At 38.7% G+C, this 23032-nt stretch overlaps 1 protein-coding gene across 7 annotated transcripts in view; it reads left to right on the forward strand.

Annotated features, from left to right (window-relative positions):
- CSNK1G1 (casein kinase 1 gamma 1) overlaps positions 1–23032 on the forward strand; it is a 171688-nt gene that overhangs the window by 62263 nt on the left and 86393 nt on the right. For all 7 annotated transcript variants that reach the window (XM_037155590.2, XM_037155589.2, XM_037155593.2 and 4 more), the window contains exons 2-3: positions 2576–2961; positions 14234–14274. In XM_037155590.2, coding sequence (XP_037011485.1) covers positions 2784–2961; positions 14234–14274 — 219 coding nt within the window. In that variant the 5' untranslated portion in view covers positions 2576–2783. The remainder of the gene's footprint in view (positions 1–2575; positions 2962–14233; positions 14275–23032) is intronic.

Here is a 23032-nt window from a genome sequence, read left to right on the forward strand (position 1 = left end):
CTTGTATGTGCCCTGACCAGGTATCAAACCCCCAACTTTGTAACATGAATTTAAATAAGGAGTTGATATTGAAGGGACTCAAAGGACAAGCTAACGAGTTTGCAACTTCTGTAGATATTAGTTGTGAGCCCTGACCAGTGTGGCTCTTTTGGGCATCGTCCAGCAAAGTGAAGGGTTGCTGGTTAGATTCCCCATCAGGACACTTACCTGGGTTGCAAGTTCGGTCCCTGTTCGTGGTGCATGTGAGAGGCAACTGATCAATGTGTCTCTCTCTCTCTCTTTCTCCCTCCCTTCCCCTCTCTCTAAATATAAATACAAATTTAAAAAAATAGAAATTTGTTTTGAGCAGTGGGTGGTGATAAATAGGATTTTTGAAATTTCAGTTGTTCAATGTGCTTTGTTAAATGAGAGGCACCACATAAAGTGATACTAAATATTACTCATTTTTCATTAACTATGGATGAGTCTGTACTAATGTCCCAAGCATAGACTAGAAAATTGGTATCTTAAGTGCGACTTTTTGCCATATATGTAGGAAGTAAAGGTATTCTTCTGGTCTTCAAGCCCCTGTTAAAATCATTCTTTACCCAGCTGAAGGCAATTTTAGGCTTTCCGCAGATTTCTAACCTTGCAAGTATTCCTGGAAAAGAAGAGCTGTGTCTGATTACTCCCCTTAGTGTGACATGAGTCTGAGTGCAAAGGAGAACGTTAATGACAGGAATTATAAAAATAACCTCCTTCTGTTAGCATAACAGTTAATACAAATAAAAATATAAAGGGCAATAGTTAAGGTAGTATGGTTTTCCAAATCTTACAAATATGAGACTATGATAAGAGTGATACAGTAATTTATGAAAATTTGGGAGTTAGTTGAATGCTCAAAATTGTTTGGATGGGCTGACTTTTTCTGTCTTCAAAAATGTTTGTAGTATAAGGGAAGGAAGTGTAGTCTGACAGCTTCTCACACAGAGACACCTCCCGCCAGTTAGGATGGGACTGTCTAAAGAAAAATCTTAAACTGTATTTCCATTTTCTTACTAATATTGTTTGAGGAACTCTGGGTGAACAGAAAAGATAATCAGAGAATATTAGCTACATTTGGAAATATGACAAAGAATAGGGGAAAATATAAATTCATAATGTTGCTCATGTAGTTGAAAAGCAGTAATTGCTGACCTCCTTTCATCACCCTGATTTTTTTCTTTAGTATACATTATGAATGTACATATATTATCTGAATTTGGAGAAGTGTATTTTGTTAATGATTAGCTGTGCGGAAGCCTAAAGTCATTGTGCAGTTTTAATAATGCAAAGAAAACAAAAGATGAAAATAAATAATTTTTACTACTATAATTGAGTAAACATACTCTTGGACTATGTACCTATTTGTACTGTCAGCTCACAGTTGTGCATAAGAAACTTACAGACTAGATACTTATGCTTTGTTGTGTATTATTTATATGATAATAACCAAGCAGTTGTAATTCTCTTCCTTAAAGTTTTAAGGGAAATATTTAATGAAAATGAAAATATAAGTATGTGTTAGTGATAAGAATATTTTTTTTGCTAAGGATACTCACCTGGATTATCAAAAATACCATCAACCCTGGCTGGTGTGGCTCAGTGGATTGAGCACCAGCCAGTCTGTGGATCAAAACGTCACCCATTCCATTCCTGGTCAGGGCACAAGCCTGGGTTTCTGGCCAAGCCCCCTGCTGGGGGCTTGTGATTGATGTTTCACTCCCTCTCTTTCTTCCTCCCTTTTTTTCCCTCTGGAATAAATGGATAAAATCTTAAAAAAAAGAAAAAGAAAAGAATAGCATCCAAATTATCTCTGTGTAAACTTTTGTCTTGGGCTTGGTCCTGACTTGGAACACTGGAGAATTCCCATAGGGATGAAGTTTAAGATATTTTTTGTTTCTCAGCTTTATTTTCACTTTGGATTTGTGCATAAGATCATCTTCCAGCACTCTGCCTTTGTATACACAGTCCACAATGAAAACCAGACCAAAAGTTGAGCTTTCCAAAGCTTTAGTTTAGTCTAGTACTGCTCAGTACCAGTAGGGTTTTGGAAAGTCCTTTGTAGAAGTGTCTCTGTCATTCAGTAACTTGTTTGGGGTTGTGTGATTGCTGTCAGTGCTTGATAAACATGGGGTGGGGGCTGGGGAGTGAGTAACCTCATTTCTTACAGGCTGTGTGCGAATTTAAAGGAAGACCTTTCAATTGTCCTCAGTTTATTTAACTAGGTTTAACCCTCTCTGATCTTTCTGTTAGTGATAAAAAGCCAGCAAATAACATCCTTTCGGGTTACATGTACAGTATTGGAAGAGAGCATTTACATTAAAGGCTTGTGTGTTCCTGTAGCTGCCATGGTGTACAGCCTTCTGAGCTTATGTTACCTGATGAATAACTAGTCCAGATGGCTGAACTGTTGAAGGATATAAAACCAAAACCCATTTTAGGAAGCTATTCACTTCGCTCATTTTTGGATAAGAGCCATTCTAATTAGTGGTAACTTTCTCGATTTGTTTTCAAATTAAATTTTTAACTCTGTGTTTTCTTGATTTTTACCTAGGTTACAAAATATCCTCCTATGCTTGAGACCTACAGACTACATGTCCTACAAGAACAATCTAATGGTTTTTCATCCCTTGGAGATATATTAGAAACATAAATATGGTGCCAAAAGAACTTCTTACCTTTTATTTGGACCTACTTTTGTATTGAAGAGAGTTATACAGCCTGAGGCTACTCATTCTGGAGAGACTCTGTCCTGTAGGATCATGGACCATCCCAGTAGGGAGAAGGATGAAAAACAACGGACCACTAAACCCATGGCACAAAGAAGTACACACTGTTCCCGACCATCTGGCTCCTCATCCTCTGGGGTTCTTATGGTGGGACCCAACTTCAGGGTTGGCAAGAAGATAGGGTGTGGGAACTTCGGAGAGCTCAGATTAGGTAAGAACTTGGTTATATCAGTGATTTGCACTAACAACAGCAGCAGCTGTGATAAGCTGTGGTGTGTTTCCAGACAAACAGTTTATAATTTTATGGGAAATTCTTTTAAGGAAGACCTTAAAAGGTTGTTATGAGGACTAAAGAATTTGTGAATGGGAGAGTCATTATCTGTTATAATTGTTATGCAAGGTTTGTCTCTGTGAATATAGGATTTTAAATTTCCCAGCAGTTCTGAGATTTTATAATGTAAGGAGATCTGCATACAGATTGCAATAAAATGGAGATTCTGATTTACTTGGTCTGAGAGGTAGAGCCCTAAATTCTGTCTTTTGACAGACTCCAAGATACTTGGGATGTTGTTGGCCCCTGAACTCCACACCTGAGAAGGAAGGAAGGTCTTGTTTTAATTCAAACCCTGCCCTTAATAAGGCAGTCATATCCAAATTTAATCTTCAAGGATATAAGGTATACATCCTGTTTAGAGAGGCTTTCTAGCTGATACTGTGTTTGCATTTCTTCTTGGAAATCCCAGCATCAGGATTTAACTAAAACTTTAGGAAGAAATTATGCAATGTTTTTCTCCAACAGGGAACTAGATTTTTTTTATCTCAAGTATAAATTTATAAGTGAGATGATGAATAATGACAAAATACACCAGTTTGAAGATACAGAATCGAGAAGGATATTGGGTATTTATTTATTTTTATTTTTTTTTTTTTTTTTTTTTTTTTATTTTTTGTTTTTTTTATTCTTGTTGTGTATTCCTTTCCCCCTCCCTCCCCCCCCCCCCCCCCCACCCCCCCACACCCCCCCCTTTTATCCTTTGTCTCGTCTCTTTGCTTTCGTTTCTCCACTTACCCTCCCCCTCTATCCCATCCCTCCCTCTTCTCTTTTCTACTCTTTTTTCTTCTCCTTCCTTCCCCGCCTTCTCTCCCTTCCCCCCCACCCCTACCTTACTACCCTATTCTGCTCTCCCTTTCTATTTGTTCCCTCTCCATTCCTGTGTTTTCTTTGTTTGGTTTTGGTTTTTGTTTGCTGGTCGCTTGTTGCTTTTTGCCTGTTTCTTTTTCTTTTTCCTTTTTCTCCTTCTTATTTCTTTCTTTTAATTTCTATAATGTTGTTGATCGCTATTGCTATCCATGTCCTTCCGTTCTAAATGAAAGTTTTGCTGGGTAGAGCAATCTTGGTTGTAGGTCTTTAGTTTTCATGACTTGGAATATTTCTTTCCAGCCCCTTCTTGCCTGTAAGGTCTCTTTTGAGAAATCTGCTGACAGCCTGATGGGGACTCCTTTGTAGGTGATTGTCCCCTTAGCTCTTGCTGCTTCCAGGATTCTCTCCTTCGTTTTAATTTTGGCTAATGTAATTATGATATGCCTTGGTGTGTTCCTTCTTGAGTCCAACTTTTTTGGTACTCTCTGGGCTTCTTGGATTTCTTGGAAGTCTGTTTCCTTTGCCAGATTGGGGAAATTTTCTTTTATTATTTGTTCAAATAGTTTTTCCACTGGTGGTTGTGTCTTTCCCCCTTCTGGTACCCCTATAATTCGGATATTGGAGCGTTTATAGATGTCCTGGAAGTTCCTAAGCTTCTCCTCATTTTTCTGAATTCTTATTTCTTCATTCCTTTCTGATTGATCATTTTTTTCTTCCTTCTGGTTTACTCCATTGAGTTGAGTCCCAGTTTTTTTTTCATCTCTATGGGTTTCCTGTGGAATTCCATTCATTTCCCTTAATTTAGCCTTCATATGTTTCTCTAATTTGTGGCTATAGTCCACCAGATCTGTGAGGAAGCTGACGACCAGTGTTTTAAACTGTGCGTCTGAGAGATTTGCTATTTCTTCGTCACTTAGATTTATCTCCGGGACTTTGAGGTCCCCCTGCGACATTTTTTGGTCTGTTCTGGCCCTTTAAGTGAGAGAAGCGGCGCCTTGGAGTCCCAGGTCGCTGGGTTGTGACGCTGTATGTGGGGGCGTGGTCAGAGCGGGGGAAAATGGCGCCGCCGCCGGTCCCCCGCTCACTCCCTCACCCGCGCGTAACCGGGCACCCACAGTCAACTCGCTGCCACCGCCTCCCCACTGACTCCTCCGTAGTCACTCACCCGGTGGGCTGCTCACTAGGTCCAATCCTGGGTTTGGAACCCGTGCGTCTGGATTCGCGCGTCTGGGTTCCGCGCCCGCGCCGGGTCGAACAAGTTCTCCTTTGTAACTCCTCAACCCGCCGCCGCCGGTTTGCCTCTTACCGGCCGGGCCGGAGAATTTGCTGTTTGCGGACTTCCGAAAAGTCGCGCGTCTGGGTCCCGCGCCCGCGCCCGGGTCGAACGAGTTCTCCTTTGTAACTCCTCAACCCGCCGCCGCCGGTTTGCCTCTTACCGGCCGGGCCGGAGAATCTGCTGTTTGCGGACCTCCGAAAAGTCGCGCGTCTGGGTCCCGCGCCCGCGCCCGGGTCGAACGAGTTCTCCTTTGTAACTCCTCAACCCGCCGCCGCAGGTTTGCCTCTTACCGGCCGGGCCGGAGAATCTGCTGTTTGCGGACTTCCGAAAAGTCGCGCGTCTGGGTCCCGCGCCCGCGTCCGGGTCGAACGAGTTCTCCTTTGTAACTCCTCAACCCGCCGCCGCCGGTTTGCCTCTTACCGGCCGGGCCGGAGGATTTGCTGTTTGCGGACTTCCGAAAAGTTCAGTTTTCCGTGTTCTGGTTGTGTTTTCCGATGCTAATATTTAGTTGTCCTTAAACTTGGTTGTGAGAGGAGGCAGGCACATCCACCTTAATCCTCCATCTTGGCGGAAGTCTCCTGGGTATTTATTTTTAATTCACCTCCTAGATGATGAGGGAAGAGAGAATGAAAGAACTTACAAATGTTTGAAGTTGGGCATCAGCTTGGAGAATGTGAAGAGGTTCTCTTTTAGGCTAAAGTGTTTTCTTTTTCTTCATAAACATTGGTGCTTTGGATTATTATGAAGACCTCTTGTAGGAGACTTTGGCCCTTAGGGGAATGGGAGTGTAGGAGCATAAGGTAATAGTTACTTGTTACCTCTGCTACTTCTGATGATTCTGCAAAAAAAGAGGTAAAAAGTCTTACCTTTGATCCCCCGTAGAGAGATTCAGGGAAACATCACTACACTAGCCAGAGATCACTGGGTGCAGAACTGAATTTGAGGATGCTGAGAATGGATTTATTTTTACTGGTAGAAGGCTGGCATCCTGGAATTTTAAGACCTGAGTAGGATAATGAAAGGCTCTTCACATTTAGTGATGTGTTCCTGTTCGGGTTAGCAAAGCCCACAGATGCTACAGAGAATAGGAGTAGGATGTGTAATTTCACACTGCTTGAGTTCCTAGTAACTACCAAGCTGCTTTAGCAGCTACTTTTGTGAGCATTCATTTACATAAGGGATTGACTTTGCTCTAACATCATGGTAGTACTTGAATTAAATAGATTATGACATGAACATGCACAAAATTACTGCTGAAAAGGCAGATTGGAATGCATATAAATCCATGTATTCTCAAAACATCATAAAATTGTTTAATTTCTATAAAGTTGAAGAAAAACCTTGGTCAATGAAAACTGGAACTCTGTTCCGTTCACTTAGATCTAGATTTGTATTATATGATCTCTAAGTTTACACGGGAATGGAAAAATCCACTCAGTTAAAAGGGTAAAGGATAAATTTGTAGCCCGTATATATTTTCAGAGTAGTAGAGTGTTGTCTTTCATTTCTCTCATGAATCCAGGATAATTTTATTCTCGTTTTGACTTGCCTTGTAGTCAGTAGAAAGAACTTGTCTTTCTTTTCAAGTGGTTTTATTCTTGTGTGCTTATCAGATTTTGATTAGCCCTGGGACCATATTGTTACAGTATTGTATCTAGGAATTCTTTTTATCAGCAGAAACCAAAGAAGGTACTTTCAGAATCATTTGACATTTTCCAACAAGAGCATGTGCTGTATACCCATCCAGCATTCTCTTGCTCTGATAGTCATAAGTAGAAGATTGTACAGACAACAGAAAGATGTAAACTAGGAAATTCCAAACTCAAGGCAAAGTAGCCTTGGTCCTCCACCAAGGATGTCTCTTCTGTCTCTCAAACAGCCAAGTGCATTTCTGCATTAGAGCTTTTATAATTAATATTCCTTCCGCCTGCAGATTTTTTCCAAAATTTTGCTTAACTGGTTACTTCTCATTCTTTAGGCCTCAGCTTTTATGTTATAATCTCAGAGAAACTTTCTATGATTTCTTTCCCACCTCCATTTTATTTATTTGTTTGTTTGTTTTATTAATTTTAGAGAGAGAGGAAGAAAGAGGGAGAGAAAGAAAACAGTGGTTTGTTATTCCACTTATTTATGCACTCATTGGTCCATTCTTATATGTGCCCTGCCTGGGGATCAAACCCACAACCTTGGCATATCAGGATGATGCTCTAACCATCTGAGCTATATGGCCAGGATACCCCTTCCATTTTAAAGTAGCGCATTTCTTACTCTTAGCTGTATTCTGTCCCATGAAACTGCTGTATTTCATTCATCACATTATCATTATCTGAATTGATTTAATATAGTTGTTTACCTGTTAATTGTCTCTTCTTACTTGAATATAAGCCCATTGGAGGGTAGGGATTCTACCTGTATTATTTACTGTTATTTGTGGAATGAGTGGATAGATAGCCAGATGAATAGGAAGAGGGAAGAAAAAACCAGGAGCTTCTTTGGGCTTCTGGTATGTGGGGCTGGTGGTAGGTAATGGCTTTAATGTTTGGGTGTACCCCTGGATTCCATACCAAACAAAAATGTAATGTTATAGTTAGTACATTTTGGTTTTCTGCAAATCTGTTTTTACCTCATTATTCATTTAAAAAATAGTTCTTAAATGTTTACCATCTTGCTAAATTTGGAAATAACAAACTATATTTTTTGTCCTTAAGAATCTCACAGTCTAGTGATAGAGGGAAAGAAAAAAAACAAATTATAATAAAAAGTGGTAAGTATTGTAACAGATTATGTAAAAACTACATTGGCAGAGAAGACTGATGAAGGTTCCAGAGATGGAGAGTAGGACAGGACTTCCCACTGGTTTGGCACAAGGAAGAAGGACTCTGGCAACGGGAGAATGCACAGACACTAGGTGTTGTGCAATTGCTTAGTGTGTTATTAGAGCAGCAACTAGTTGTACAGGGCTGGGTGAGGGGGTGTGAAGTGAAAAAAAAGTAACAGATGAAGCTATTTGGCAGGTTGGGACCAGATTGTGAAGTGTTTGCATGGTATTAAAGCATTTGGACTTTATCCTGTAGACAGTAAAGTAGAACCATCAGCATTTTACAACAGATGAGTGATATGATCTGGTTTGTATTCTAGAAAGATAATTCAGGTAGTTATAAGATTAGATCAGATAGGAAAGAGATTGCCATCTTGTGGATTTTGCTCTAGTACTTGTAGAACTTGTCACATTGTATTATCTTCCTCCATCTCTGTCTCCAGCTAGGCTGATTAGTGCTTTGCTTCATTAAATCTTCATAGTCTCAACTCGTTTTACTGTGTATGGCAGATAATGGTTACTTAAGAATGTTTGTTTGTCTTTATAGTTCAGGTCAGAAGTGGCCAGGCCTGCCTTAGTTCCTAGCTCTGAAAATGACAGTGAGACAGAGAGGAAGGAGTGAATTAGGGAGGCATTTCAGAAGTACACTGTAGGTGTGATTTGAGGGAAGGTGACTGAGTTTGTCAGCTTGGGGAGACCAAGTGACTGAGTAAACATTTAATGGGGCTAGAGTGTGGTGGAGAAATCAGGTGGAGTACAGAAACGTGAATCTGCAACTTAGAAAAGTTTGGGCCTGAGAATAGGAATTAAGAATTCATCACCATGTAGGTGTTAGTAATACACATGCAATCCTGATGATGAGATGATGCTGAACTTTGATGAGTGGGAGAAAGAGGGTGCATTTAAGGGATGGTAGAAGAGAAAAAGAGCTGAAGATTAGAGAAGTTGAAAAGTAAAAAGAAAAGAATTTCTGGAGGTGTGAGGTGTTAGGCAAAGCCTTGTGCCCTAAGGTTTTTAAGCAGGAGAGAGCTAGCTAATTATTGCCTCTGGTCTTTCACTCCTGTTTATTTATTTCTGAGGTGCTTGCTTCTTTTATCCTCCTCCCTTTGTTCTTTTTTTTTAAATGAGTACATGTATTTTGTAATCAGAAAAAAACAGTAAACAAAAGCAAAAAATACCCTTTATAAAAAAACTTAAGAAATTAACCATGTCCTTAGTTCTTAGCTCTGAAAATGACAGTGAGACGGAGAGGAAGGGATGAATTAAGGAGGCATTTCAGAAGTACACTGTAGGTGTGATTTGAGGGAAGGGGTCAAAAATAACCGTGTTATTTTTTTTTTCAAAAAAATTTCAAATTCTACTTTAGAGGTATGTCCAAAGACATACAATTTTTTTTGTTCTTTAATATTATAAACAATGTTATACTGAACATATTTGTATTACATTTCTTAGTCCAAACTTGGCTATTTTTCATAGGTTAAATTCTAGATGAATACTTTCTGAGTCAACGGATGTACATATCTGCAAATTCGTCACACATTGTCAGCTGGCTCTCTAGAAAGATGATTTCCATTCCCTTGTGTGTGCACATTTCTTTGGTTGTTTCCCTACTCCTTCAAAAGCCTTGAACATTATCAAGAATCTTTTCATCTGTGTTAGTTGGATGCGGAAAATGGTACCTTACTAGATGTGTATTAGTTTGTGGGAGAAGGTGAACATTTTTACACATCCATTTATATTTCTTCTGAGAGTTGCTTCTTGGTGGCCTTTGTCTATTTTTAAAAAAAATATTTATTTATTTTTTTAGAGAGAGGGGAAGGGAAGGGAAGAAATTAGTTCGTGGGAGAGAAACATCAATGTGTGGATACTCTCGTGTGTTCCCTACTGGGGACCTGGCCTGCAACCCAGGCATGTGCGCTGACTGGGAATCGAACCAGCGACCCTCTGCTTCACAGGCTTGTGCTCAATCCACTGAGCTACACCAGCCAGGGCCCTTTGTCTATTTTTTAATGGAAAGATTATTTCTATTCTTACCTGTGTATATTGCCTCAATAGAAAGAAATTTTGAATATTTGAGAAAGGAAGATTGGTCATGGATGAAAGGTAGGAGAACACAAAGAACTGGAAACAGACCTGCAGGTTGTTTTTTATTAATTGAGGAATGTGGGAAATATCTTGAGGATTTGTTTTTAAGTTTTTTACTCTTCTGCTGAATCAGGCCTAGAAAGAATCATGTAAGCATCAAGATACAAATGATTCTGTTCCTTCAGAATTAAGAAAATGTATATCCTTCCCTAGTCTACAGATAACAGCTTGTTTTCCTTCTTAGTTGCAAGAATAAGTAGATAGTTGACATTTCTTTTACGTAAAATAGCTATGTACCTGTGTTTAATGATTTTCATATTATCCTTGTGAAATAGGATATCGTTAGAGAATGTTTTTGCTTGCAACCAAGAAAATGGAGGCACTAAGAATTGACTCTTTTACTCTTTTTCCCTCTTTGGTATCTGGTGAAATATGCACAAAGGGGGTTTCTGACAAAGGTAGATTGGCTAAGGATAGCAGCTTGTCCTGTGACACAATCCTCCTTGGCTTCTAAAATAAGACACTAACTTTTGGGACTAAAGTAGGGTGTACATGACAGCTTCTCTGCAAATTGTTCTTACCTGAATTACTTAACTATCACTGATGAACTTAAATTGAGATTTGTAACATCAGCCTCTGCAGTCAGTTCTGTTTTGGGCAGTTGCCATCATTAACAGTTTACAGGTACATATTTTCTAAAGCAGTTGGTTTCTATTGTGTTCCACAAAGTCTTGGGGCCCCGATCTCCCACTACAAAAGAATGGGAAGGAATAGTGAGCAAGCAGTACTCTCTCTTTCTGTTACCAACGTGTATTACGTTTTTAATAAGATTTTGTTTGAAAGATGTGGTTTTGCTACATTAAAAAATTTTGAAAATTGTTCATTTGAAGGGATGTAGGCTTATGATACAGCATGAGATTTAAAAGTGTTCTTATTGAAAATGAAGTCATTGTAATATAAAATGTTACTTTTTCTTCATAGTTTCTTAGGAAATCTCAGCATTTTGAATAAATGGAGCTGTCTGTTTTGGGTCTTGGCTAATAAAGCCAAGACCCAAGCCAACCAAAGAACAGAAAAACTGATAGGTTGTGTGCTTCTATAACCTTGTTAAGATTTTTCAATAAATTTGCAAATTTTTAGGATCTATGGATGGAACAAACTGAAAGACGTTAAGAGTCCTAGAGTCAGATGGACTTTTCCAGGTTTCATTACCCTCGCTGTTAACTGCTAACCATTTGGGCAATGTTTCTGTATGGTATACTAATATACTAGCAGAAGGAACATAATATAAATGAGGAGGACCTCTGGCCTTTTCTTTAAAGTTGTAGTGCCCCTGATCATACTGCTCTCAAAGAGGTGCTCTCTGAGTAGTGGAGGTAATAGGCCAGCCTGTCCTCTTCACCCTACATGGCCATAGTAGCCAGTCTTCAGTTACAAAAAATTGGTTTCTTGTTTTAACTACTAATAAGGGTTTGACCGGATTTTGTTTTTCACACATTCTAGGCAATAATTTATCAATGTACTGCTTTCACTTTAGGGCAAGAAAATGTTGACAGCTGGAGATCTAACTAAAACTGAGAGCCTGAGGCTGTGTGTTCCTTTATCAGTGTGACTGAGAGTTGAGACCTGCTAGTTCTTTGAAGTAATGCTGTGTCCAATGAAGCTTATGATAAATGCCATCTCTGTAGGTGTCTTACTAAAACAAGAAGTCTTCATGCAGCAGGTTTTACCGGCAGCATCACATCCAGGACTGCTGCTTCCAATGGGCTGGGTTTAGATGTAAAGCTCCAAAAACTACTGTCTAGTGCAGTCCCGTCCCCACACCCATTAATAGCCAGGAAGTGGGCTTGGGCAGCATTGTGGATTTTATGTAACAGACACTAAAAGCTTTGAGTTCTTGGGATTGTGCCATCTTATCACGGGTATTTTTATATACATTAAACTCCCTGCCTTTCTTACAGTTACTATATACAACATATATCAATATATATTCATATATATCAATATTTAGTTGAAATAGTAAGAGGTATTTAAATTCTTCCAGAGCAAATTTTTAAAAAATTGGATAGATGTTTTTGATGGAGGAAGCGGGGGAGAGAAAGAAAGGAAAAGATCAATTTGTTCCCCTGCTTATTCATGAATTCATTGGTTGGTTCTTGTATGTGCCCTGATGAGGGATTGAACCCACAACCTTGGCATATCAAGACAATGCTCTAACCAACTGAGCTACCTGGCAAGGGCATCTTCCAGAGCAAAATTTTTGTTTACTGTCATCTATCATTGAGGATAGTGATTGAATAATTGTCTACCTTCCTACATGGAAAGATATTGTGTCTGCCTGTTCTGTCTTAATGATGCCCCCTGGCAAAGGAGTTTATTCTAGTAATGCATAGCCAAAGAGAATTATCTAGTCACTCCCAGTGCTTCTTAGGTGTAAAGATAATTATTTTTTAAGGGGGTGACATGTGTTCAGTTCTTTTGGTGCCCTGCCCCCGAAAATATGCCAATACAAGCAAGCTAGCATTTTGTGAAGCATCAGTCATCACATTTGGCGTTACACAGACTGTTTCATTTATTACGCTTCTGTGATTGTATCTTTTATACAGACATGAAAACCAAAGATGAGGAGTATTTCTCAATTTGTCTATTATTTTTAGGTTTAGTGAGAACTTGGAGGAAGGCATCATGGTGGAGTGGAATGATCATTGCCTGCTCTCTTGGTTCTCTTTTTGTTCTGCACTGATTGAGCCTCATTTTTGACCTTTCTCTTTTCATCACCCCTCACTTTAACATGTAATCCAGAAGTGGCTGGATGTTTCTTAAAATTTCTTTGATATAAGTCCTACTTTTAAGTCATTCTCTTTCAGAAATTATTGCCTCATACCTATAATGATAATAAAAGTAATAAAAATTAGGTTTATCCAGCATCTTGCAGTTTACAAAGGACTTTGATGTATTCTAACTCATGTAATCTTCATAATCACACTTTATGTGGTAGGAGTTAATCTTTAAATGTTCTGCTATAAAAACTTGCTGTCCTCTCTTTTATCTTACACATTGGGACCAAATTAGTATTTAAAAAATACAACTTTGACCATTGTGCTTTTTCTCTTAGCAAAAGACCTTTGGTGTTTTCTCAGCAAGGTGAATGAATAATGAGGTTGGAACTCCTACATTTGCTTTGAGGATTACCCATCATCTGATTCTAAACTAGCCTTCTTCTTTTTTTAAGATGTTATTTATTTATTTTTAGAGAGGGGACAAGGGAAGGGGAAAGAGGGAGAGAAACATCAATGTGTGGTTGCCTCTCGCACACCCCTTACTCTGGAGACCTGGCCCACAACCCAGGCATGTGCCCTAGACTGGGAATCAAACAGGTGACCCTTTGGTTCACAGGCCAGCACTCAATCCGCTGAGCCACAGCAGCCAGGGCCAAACTAGCCTTTTTTTTATTGCCCTAGAACTTTCTCAGAACCTTCTCTATGTATCAAGTCAACTTGGTTCCCCTTAGCAACATCTGTTACCACTTGTACATCAGATACTACAGGGGTCCCCAACCTGCGAACCAGGCTGCCAGCAAAGCTCACTGGAGCTCCACCTTCTGTCTTCCTGCCCAAACCTCCATAGCCAGTGAGGGAGCTAAGCTCACCTGAGCTCCTCCTGCCCCCCCCAGTCCTTCAGGAAACTGGTCTCTGGTACCAAAAAGGTTGGGGACTGCTGAGATACTGTGTTTGTTGCTAGGCACAAAAAGATGATTTCAATATCCCCATTTGTCAGTGAGTTAGAAAAGCGAGGATTTGTGCTTATTGTGCCAAGAGTTAAAAATCTCTGTATCTTTGAAATTCTGGCTTTTTTTCCCCCTTGGCCTCAATGGTTTAATGATTGGAAAAATGTTAACTGACAAAACCTGTATATTTGAGAGAGAAAAAGAGAGTTCTTTTCTTTTTAAAAAAATTCTCATGTCTAACTTAAATTTTCAAACACTCAAAGCTGTTTTGTTTTTTTTTGTCTTCCTGGGTCTCATCATTACTGTTTAGCTTTTTACTTTCAAATCATATTTCATATATGGAAATGTGACCTTTCTCATGACCTGTAAGCTACAATTTTGCTTTGCATTTTCCTGAATAAATGTCACTAAAACATACATTTTGCTTTTCCCCTAGGTAAAAATCTCTACACCAATGAATATGTAGCTATCAAACTGGTGAGTAGAATCTATGTTTGTGCTAAGTATATGCTAATGCTCTCACCCCTCACATCTTTCTTGTTACAGGAAGTAGTTGTGAACATTTACAAAAATACTAACATTGATTTTTTTCCACTTGCCTATGATCCCACATAGTCGTTTTTCTTCAGTATACGGTGTTATAATCATGAATCACTGTATGCATTAGATGATGCTAACTATAATGTTAGCCATGATGAATAAAAAGTAGTTAATAAAAAACAGCCAGAAGGGAAAAAATATCACTGGAAAAAACAGTAATTTTGCTGAACTTCGTATCTTTCACAGTGCTACTTTGAAAGATAAAATAATTAGGAAATTTTACCATTTTCTTGAATATGACTGATTCATTTTTTAAAGGGTTTTTACTTATTTATTTTCAGAGAGGGGGGAGAAAGAAAGGGAGAGAGAAAGAAAGGGAGAGAAACCTCAATGTGAGAGAGAAAAATCAATCAGTTGCCTCTTGGATGCACCCCAACTGGGGGCCAAACCTGCAACCCAGGCATGTGCCCTGACCAGGAATTGAACTGGCGACCTTTCACTTTTCAGGACAGCACCAGAACAACTGAACTACACTGGTCAAGGTGGTGGATTAATTTTAAAAATATATTTGTTAATAGATTTAATACAGAAACAAATTTAATCATCTAACCATTGTCTTAAAAAGCTGCCAAACATGAAAACTGCATCATGGGGTCAAACTTGAAGCAAAGAGTTTAATTGGTTTTGTAAGTCCTAATCTTATAACTAACTAGTCATTGAAAATATCATCCTATTAAAAAAGAATAATTATATTATTTTTAAGGATTAACAATTTTAGAAGAAAAAGTTCTTTATTTTTAAGGTTGATATAAAACCATCTCTAGTTATATGAAATGTTTTATATTTCTAGTTTCTATGAAATGTGTATAAATGTTTGTCCTCCCACTAAATTCTAGTAAGTTTCCTAGGGTTTGCAGGTAGTTCTGGGCAGTTTGGGGCTTTACTATTTCAAAGACAGAGGGGTTAATGGTTGAAGGCTGGATCTTGTGACAATTAAATGCTCTTCTTTTCTCATGAGTTTCACCTACTACATCCACACCTGCTCTGTGGTTGGCCCCTTCCTCTTGTTCAGTTTGTCAGTTTGTGGAGGAGTTAAGAGTTGTCTTGTGAAAAACTGACGGTTATCGGGTTGGTTTCTCTACAAAGAGGTGAGCAAAGAGCAGGGCTTAAAGCAGGTAGCTGCTAGGGAACCAAGTGTTCTGGTTGTTACCTTGGAACTCTTGTTGAAGAAATGGGAGTAAGAAGAGGTAATGAATGTAACAGTGCATGCCAAATATTTTCTTAGATTGACTATCAAAAGGATTAACCATTTAAAACTTTATACAGATTTGGCTATTCTGTAAATATGTCCTCTAGTTCATCTGCTCTTCTACTTTTTCTGTTTTATTACTTTGGTAAGTTGTAATAATTTTGATGCTGTAGGAATAGTAACAGGAATAAGCAGCCCCTAAAATATTTTAAAATATTGCCTCAGTACTGTGTATTTGTTATTGTTTCTTATTTATCAAGCTATGTTTTGAGTCTTCTGTTAGGGACCATTCTATCTAGATTTCTCCTTCCAGATTCATACTAGTTGACCTATTTAGATAAAACTTGCATAATGTATTGTTGCCATGACTGATGATTACATTTTACTTTTAAATTTTAATAAATCTTCATTCTATTTTATATGGCTGAATTAAAGCTAAAAATAGACTTTATGTTATCTAGTATGGTATATTTTAGCACCTCATTTTTCTTTAAAACAAATCTTAAATAAAGGCTTTTTAGAGGATAACAATCTTGTCTGTGGGTCTCCTCTCTTGCTGTTTGGTCTATATTCTTTGTGGGCAATATAAGGGCAGTAATTGAGCCCTTTTCATTGTAACAGCAAAATTGGCCTTAAGTGTTAACAGTCCTACAAGGTAACTGGCTGCTGCTGGTTTAGGATTTCAGGCAGACATGTGTGTTCCAGAATAACTGTGATTCTGGCAAATAGCCTTCCTTCTGAGGAAATGTGTAATCAGCATCCGGCAGAGAAATGAAAGGAAGTCTTGCTGGTACTATTTCAGTTCTACTGTGTTTGGATCTTCATTGCGGGCTCTCATTTCTTGGATATCTAGGAACCTATTTTTTTAATCATATACAATGTGGATTCTGGGGACTTTCAGTCAAGATAGAGGTATAGGTAAACACGGATCACCCCTTTACACAACCACAACAAAATTAAATTAATCTATAGCACAGCCATCACTCAGAACTGTCGGAAATTGAGTTGAATGAAAGTCTAACAACTGCGGAATTAAAGTAAACATCTGTCCAGGCTGGTAGGAGGGACAGAGACGTGAAACCGGTTGGTCCCACACCCATGTGTGGTGGATAAATATTTGGGAGGGGTATCTCAGGAGTGAAGAGTCCCAATCCCACACCAGGCCCCCTAGTCCAGGGTTCCAGTGCCAGGAAGACAAATCCCCATAACTTCTGTGTGTAAAAACCAGCGGAGATTAAGTCAAGGAGAGAGAAACTTCTGGAATCCCAAGCAGTTCCTCTTAAAAGACCCCCACACAGACTTATTCAGACCCACTTACTCTGAGCTCCAGCACCAGGGCAGCACCTTGAAAGGGACCAGTGGCACACCGGGAGGAACTGAAGTGTCTGGCATCAGGGCGAGAGCTGAGGGACAACATTCTCTCAGAAAGAACAGCTGGCAGGGGCCATCATTTCTTTTTTGAACCTGAACAGAGTCACAGAGCTGGCAGGAGACAGCTGTATTTGAGACTCCATCAACTCAATTCACACAGTTTGCCATCCCTGGTGTTTCTCTGACGCAATGTCCGACCCAGCTTATGGAGCCCACCCAAGTTCTTAACAGTGGTTTTTCCACATGAATGACTGGTTTTTGGCTCATCCTTCACATCTTCTAAGTCGTCTCAAACAAGCAACAGCTGGCTTCAATCGAGCCTGCAGCCCCTGTATCTCTTGCTAAGTGGCACCAAGCTAGGTTCACAGCTTGTCTTCACCTGGCAACCTCCAGGCCCAGCACAAGGAGCAGCCATCTGCAGATTGCTTTGTAGCTTATGCTGGGTGGCCCCAAGCAGAACATAGGTGGTAGCTGACCTTGTACCACCCAGGAAACCCTAGAGCCTGTACACCTGGTGGACAGCTACAGATAATGTTGGAGCACCACCACTCTGCCCCTGCACAGCTGGTCCTCCACAGAGGGAGGAGGTTGGTGGTCAGTGGTCACAGCCAGTCCTTATACCTGACCGCTGGGTAAATCCTTTCCATTGACCTGCCAATAGCAGCCAAAGCTCAACTACAAGAGGAGAATGTACTCAGACCACGTGGTGGGTAAACCTTGAGTACCCGGCTTGGGTAAAAGGGGAGGCTGTACCCTACAGGACATCTACTACATTAGGCCACACTACCAAGACAGGGGGTCAACCAGCTCTACCTAATACATAGAAATGAACACAGGGAGGCTGGCAAAACAAAGAAACAAAAAAGTATGGCCCAAATGAAAGAACAGATCAAAACTCCAGAAAAAACAACTAAATAAAATGGAGATAAGCAATCTGTCAGATGCAGAGTTCAAAACATTGGTTATAACGATGCTCAAGAAACTTAGTGAAAACCTCAACAGCTTTAAAAAGATTCAATCAGAAATGAGGGATACACTAATTGAAATAAAGAACAATTTACTAGGAATCACCAATAGAGTGGATGAAGCCGAGAATTAAATCAATAATTTGGAACATAAGCAACAAAAAAACAACCAATCGGAGCAACAAGAAGAAAAAAGAATCCCCCCAAAATGAGGACAGTATAAGCAGCCTCTGAGACAACTTCAAGCTTTCCAACATTTGCATCATAGGGGTGCCAGAAGAAGAGAAAGATCAAGAAATTGGAAATTAATTTGAAAAATAATGAAAGAAAACTTCCCTAAATAGGCGAAGGAAACAGACATGCAAATTCAGGAAGCAGAAAGTCCCAAACAAGATGGACACAAAGAGGCCCACTCCAAGAAACATCATATTAAAATGCCAAAGGTTAAAGATAAAGAGAGAATCTTAAAAGCAGCAAGAGAAAAGAAGTTAGTTAACTACATGGGAGTTCCCATAAGACTGTTGGCTGATTTCTGAAAAGAATCTTTGCAGGCTAGAAGGGATTGGCAGGAAATATTCAAAGTCATGAAAAGCAGGGACCTAAAGCCAAGATTCCTCTACCCAGCAAAACTATCATTTAGACTGGAAGGACAGGTAATACGTTTCCCAGTCAAGAGAAAGCTAAAGGAGTTCATCATCACCAAACCACTATTACATGAAATGTTACAGTGACTTATTTAAGAAAAAGATCAAAACTATGAGCAATAAAATGGCAAAAAATACATATCTATCAACAACTGAATCTGAAAAACAAACTAAGTAGCCCTGGCTGGTGTGGCTCAGTGGATTGAGTGCAGGCCTACAAACCAAAGGGTGGCCAGTTCAATTGCCAGTCAAGGCACATGCCTGGGTTGTGGGCCAGGTCCCTGGTTTGGGGTGCATGAGAGGCAACCACACATTGATGTTTCTCTTGCTTTCTCCCTCCTTTCCCCTCTCTCTAAAAATGAATAAATGTTTTTTAAAAAGAACAGGGATGAAATCATGGATATGGAGAGCATTTTGATGTTTACCAGATGGTAGGGGCGGTTTGAGGGAATAGGTAAAGAGCTGAGGGGATTAAGAAGTACAAATAGGTAGTTACAGAATAGCCATGGGGATGTACAGTATAGGAAATGGAGTAGCCAAAGAATTTATAGTCATGACCCATGGACATGAACAAACATGTGGGGATTTCCTTAGAGAGTAGGGGGTACTGAGTGGAAGAGGGCAAGGAGGGAAAATTGGGACAACTATAATAGCATAATCAATAAAATATAATTTAAAAAATATATATATATACAGTTTAAACAAAATTCGGTAATGAGTTCCTCCTTCACCCTCATTGATATTTCTGGTTTTATTTTTAACAGAGTTTTTCTAACAATTGTAAAAAAGAAAAATCTCTCCACACTGCTAATCTTGCTGCCTTCCACAAGCTGTAGGCTGATTGTGTCCGATGTCCTTTATTCATAGTGCTCCCAGAAGAGCACCTTGAAGCTCCAATTGACTGAGCAGGCTAGAACTGTGTACTGAAGGAGGTTATAAGTCCTTCTGTTTGCCAATAAAAGCCCCTCATTTTTGAACATACGTGATTGTATTCCCACTTTCAGCTTATAAATCTAAAGAGGTTTTGCTTTTTTATCTGCTAAGTTAATTACCCAAAATCAGATTGAATATTTCTTACAAAGATTTCCATTATACAGTTTTGAAAGCATTATGTTTGATGTAGGATCTGTTGCCCCTTGTGGTTTGTCAGAACCAACAGACTTTTTCATCAGAAAAAACACTTTTGCATTTTAGTATTTAGATCAACCTGTGTCTGGTTCCATATTAATTTTGTTAATTATGTTTGTTTGATTCCATGTGAATTATTTGTGATCTTGCAAACAAATTCTGTAATTGCCAGCTTTGAGAGTGGTAAGGTGGGAGATTTAAAAGCAAAAGGAGACTCAAGAGTGACCCTTTCTATCTGAAGAGCTAAATGAATAAGGAAGTGACTCTGCAGGATAATTAATATTAGGTATTTTTCTTCTAACTACAAGAAACTTGAAAAACTTGAAGTCCAACTCTAATGATCGCTGATTTTACAAATAAATGAGGGAATGAGTTCTTTAGCGTTCCTTAGGAATATGATACAGCAGGTCCTTGAATAACATTTTGTTCAGTGTTGTTTTATTAGGGCAACTCATCAGTGCCCTAGGAACTGCTTTTTATACCTCTTAGCCTGTTGTATAGAATTGGTTCCATTATACATTGTTTTGCCACAGTTCCAGGACCCTACTAGCATTAAGTGAGGACCTACTGTGTTCCAGTCTGCATGAATTGATTTAGATAAAACCTAAGAAGCAAAGGGATAGACAGATAACTTCAAGAAAACCTCTGAATTTTGTGACTTAATGTATTCTGTATTTTAAGAAGAATGCAGAAAACTTCAAGTAGGTTCAGAAAGAGTTGTGAGATGATCAAAGAGCTAAAAAATAAGACCAATGAGGGTAGGTTAAAGGAATTGAAATTACTTTGCCTGAAAAAAGGAAGTCTGAGAAATGATTGAATAGTTTTGTTATTTGAAGATTATTGAGGAGCTATTTTATCTGTTTTTGAGGACATAAAAGAGAGGCTTAAATTTCAGTGGTAGAGATTTAAATTACATACAGAAACCTTTCCTGCCATGAAACTTACTTAACATCATCATGAATTATCAAGGGAAGCTGTGGAATCCCCTTCCTTCGAGCCTGTCTAAGAAATAGGGTAAGTAATGCCCCAGCCAGTTGTGGCTAGTTGGGGCTCAGTTGGTTGGAACTTCATTTCGTAAACCAAAGAGTCGCTGGTTTGACTGGGTTGCAGGTTTGGTCCCTGTCAGGGCACATGCCAGAGGCAACTGCCCAATAAAGTTTCTCTATCTCACCAATATTTGTTTTCCTCTCTCTCTACCCTCCTTTGCTTCTCTCTAAAATCAGTGAACGTGTCCTCACGTGACAATTAAAAAAAAAGTATAAGTAACCATTTAATGGGGCAAAGGACAGTTTTTTCAACAAATGGTGTTGGGAAAATTGGATATCTACATGCAGTGAAGGTGGACCCTCAAAATGGATCAAAGACCTAAACACAAGAGCTAAAACTATAAACCTCCTAGAAGAAAACTTAGGGGAAAACTTCATGACATTGAAAGTATAAGCAATGAAAAGGAAAAGTATAAGCAATGAATGATAGATAAGTTGGACTTTATCAAAATTAAAAATTTTTGTTTTAAAGCACTCTGAATACAGTGAAAAGGCAACTCATGAAATGGGAAAAATATTTGAAAATCATATGTCTGACAAGGAGTTGACATCAAGAATTTGGTTTTTTAACCATTCTTTATGTGTATGGGTTAGTGGTATTTAGTACATTCACATTGTTGAGCACCCATCTCCAGAACTTTTTCATCTTCCTCACCTGAAGTCCTGCACTCATTAAACACTAGCTCTCCATTTCTTCTGCCTCCTGGTAACCACTACTGAACCTCCTGTATCTATGAATTTGACTGCTGTATAAATGGAATGCTGTAGCTTTTTTTCTTTTGAGACTGGCTTATTTCATTTGGCATACTGTCCTCAGGTTCATCCATGTTGCGGCCTGTGTCAAAATATTCTTGTATGGCTGAATAATATTCCATCTTAAGTTTGCAATAAAATGTGCCCACATTTTTTAATCTATTCCTTTTTTGATAGATACCTGGGTTGCTTCTATCTTTTGACTGTTGTGAATAATGCCTCTGTGAACATAGGTGTACAGATATCAATTTGAGTTCTGATTTTGTGTGTGTGTGTGTGTGTGTGTGTGTGTGTGTGTAGATATCCAGAAATGGGATTGCTGGATGTTATGGTGATTCCATGCTTAATTTTTTGAGAAATTGCCACTGTTTTGAGAAATTGCCACTGTTTTCACATGAGCTTCACCATTTTCCATTCCCACCAGCAATGCACAAGGATTTCAATTTCTCCATATCCTTGCCAATACTTATTTTCTGTGGTTTCGATAAAAATCATCCTACCAAGTATGCAGATATATCTTTAAAGATAATGTTTGAATTTCTCATTACCTAGTTGCCTGGTATACTGTCAACTCAAAATTATTAACCAGCCAATTCTTGAAGTTTGGTATAGAGCCTAGTGTGGGAGTTCGTCTGTTTTATCTCTGGGGTCTTTAGAAAACTCTGTATTTGAAAACTTGAACACCATATCGATTAAAGTTACATATTTCAATTGCATTTATAATCTAATTCTCTTAAATGTAAAACTATATGTAAAAATTTTTCTACTGCATTATTCAATAATACAGAAAACTGAAAGCAGTCGAAGTGTCCAAAAATTGTGTGTGTGTACATACATACATACATACGGAGGGTTCCTACAGTCATTAAAATAATATACAGCTTTACTTACTGCCGCAGAAAAATGTCATTCTCACATTGTTGAATTTCAAGGCACATTACAGAACAGCAAATACAGCATGATCTCATTTATTTAAAATATATTTTTAGTCTACTTACATACGTGAATATTTGAAAAAACATTCACCAAAATGTTAATAGTCTTCTCTGTAAAATGATAGGAACTCAGATTATTTTTAGTTTCTTCCTAATTTTTGATTTGAAATTTTCTTCCTGAGCACATAGCATTTTTATAAAAACAATAAAGCTGTTTATCACCCCAAATTCATAATAAAACAAGCAGGAAATACACACCATAGTTAATTTAAAGGTTTGGCATCCAGTTTCCTAGGAAAATACACTTCAGGAGAACACTTAATGATGAGGGGGAGCTATTTTTGAATGATGGCTCATACAGAATATTTTTACTTAAATATCTGTGGAAAGGATTGTATGTAGTTTAGATTCATCTTCCCCCTTGTTTTGATTTCACAGAGAAATTGTGGTAAGAAAGTGCTATCACGTATGGATATTATCTCTAAAATATTAAGTGGTCTTATGGGTGAAAAAGGTCAAAGGGATTAAGAAGTACAAATTTGTAGTTACAGAATAGTCGGCGGAATGTAAAGTCATTAATATTGTAATAACTAGGGATGGTGTC

Source organism: Artibeus jamaicensis, unplaced genomic scaffold (genome assembly GCF_021234435.1).
Source record: "Artibeus jamaicensis isolate MK-2021 breed Jamaican fruit bat unplaced genomic scaffold, CSHL_Jam_final contig_548, whole genome shotgun sequence".
NCBI lineage: Eukaryota > Metazoa > Chordata > Mammalia > Chiroptera > Phyllostomidae > Artibeus > Artibeus jamaicensis.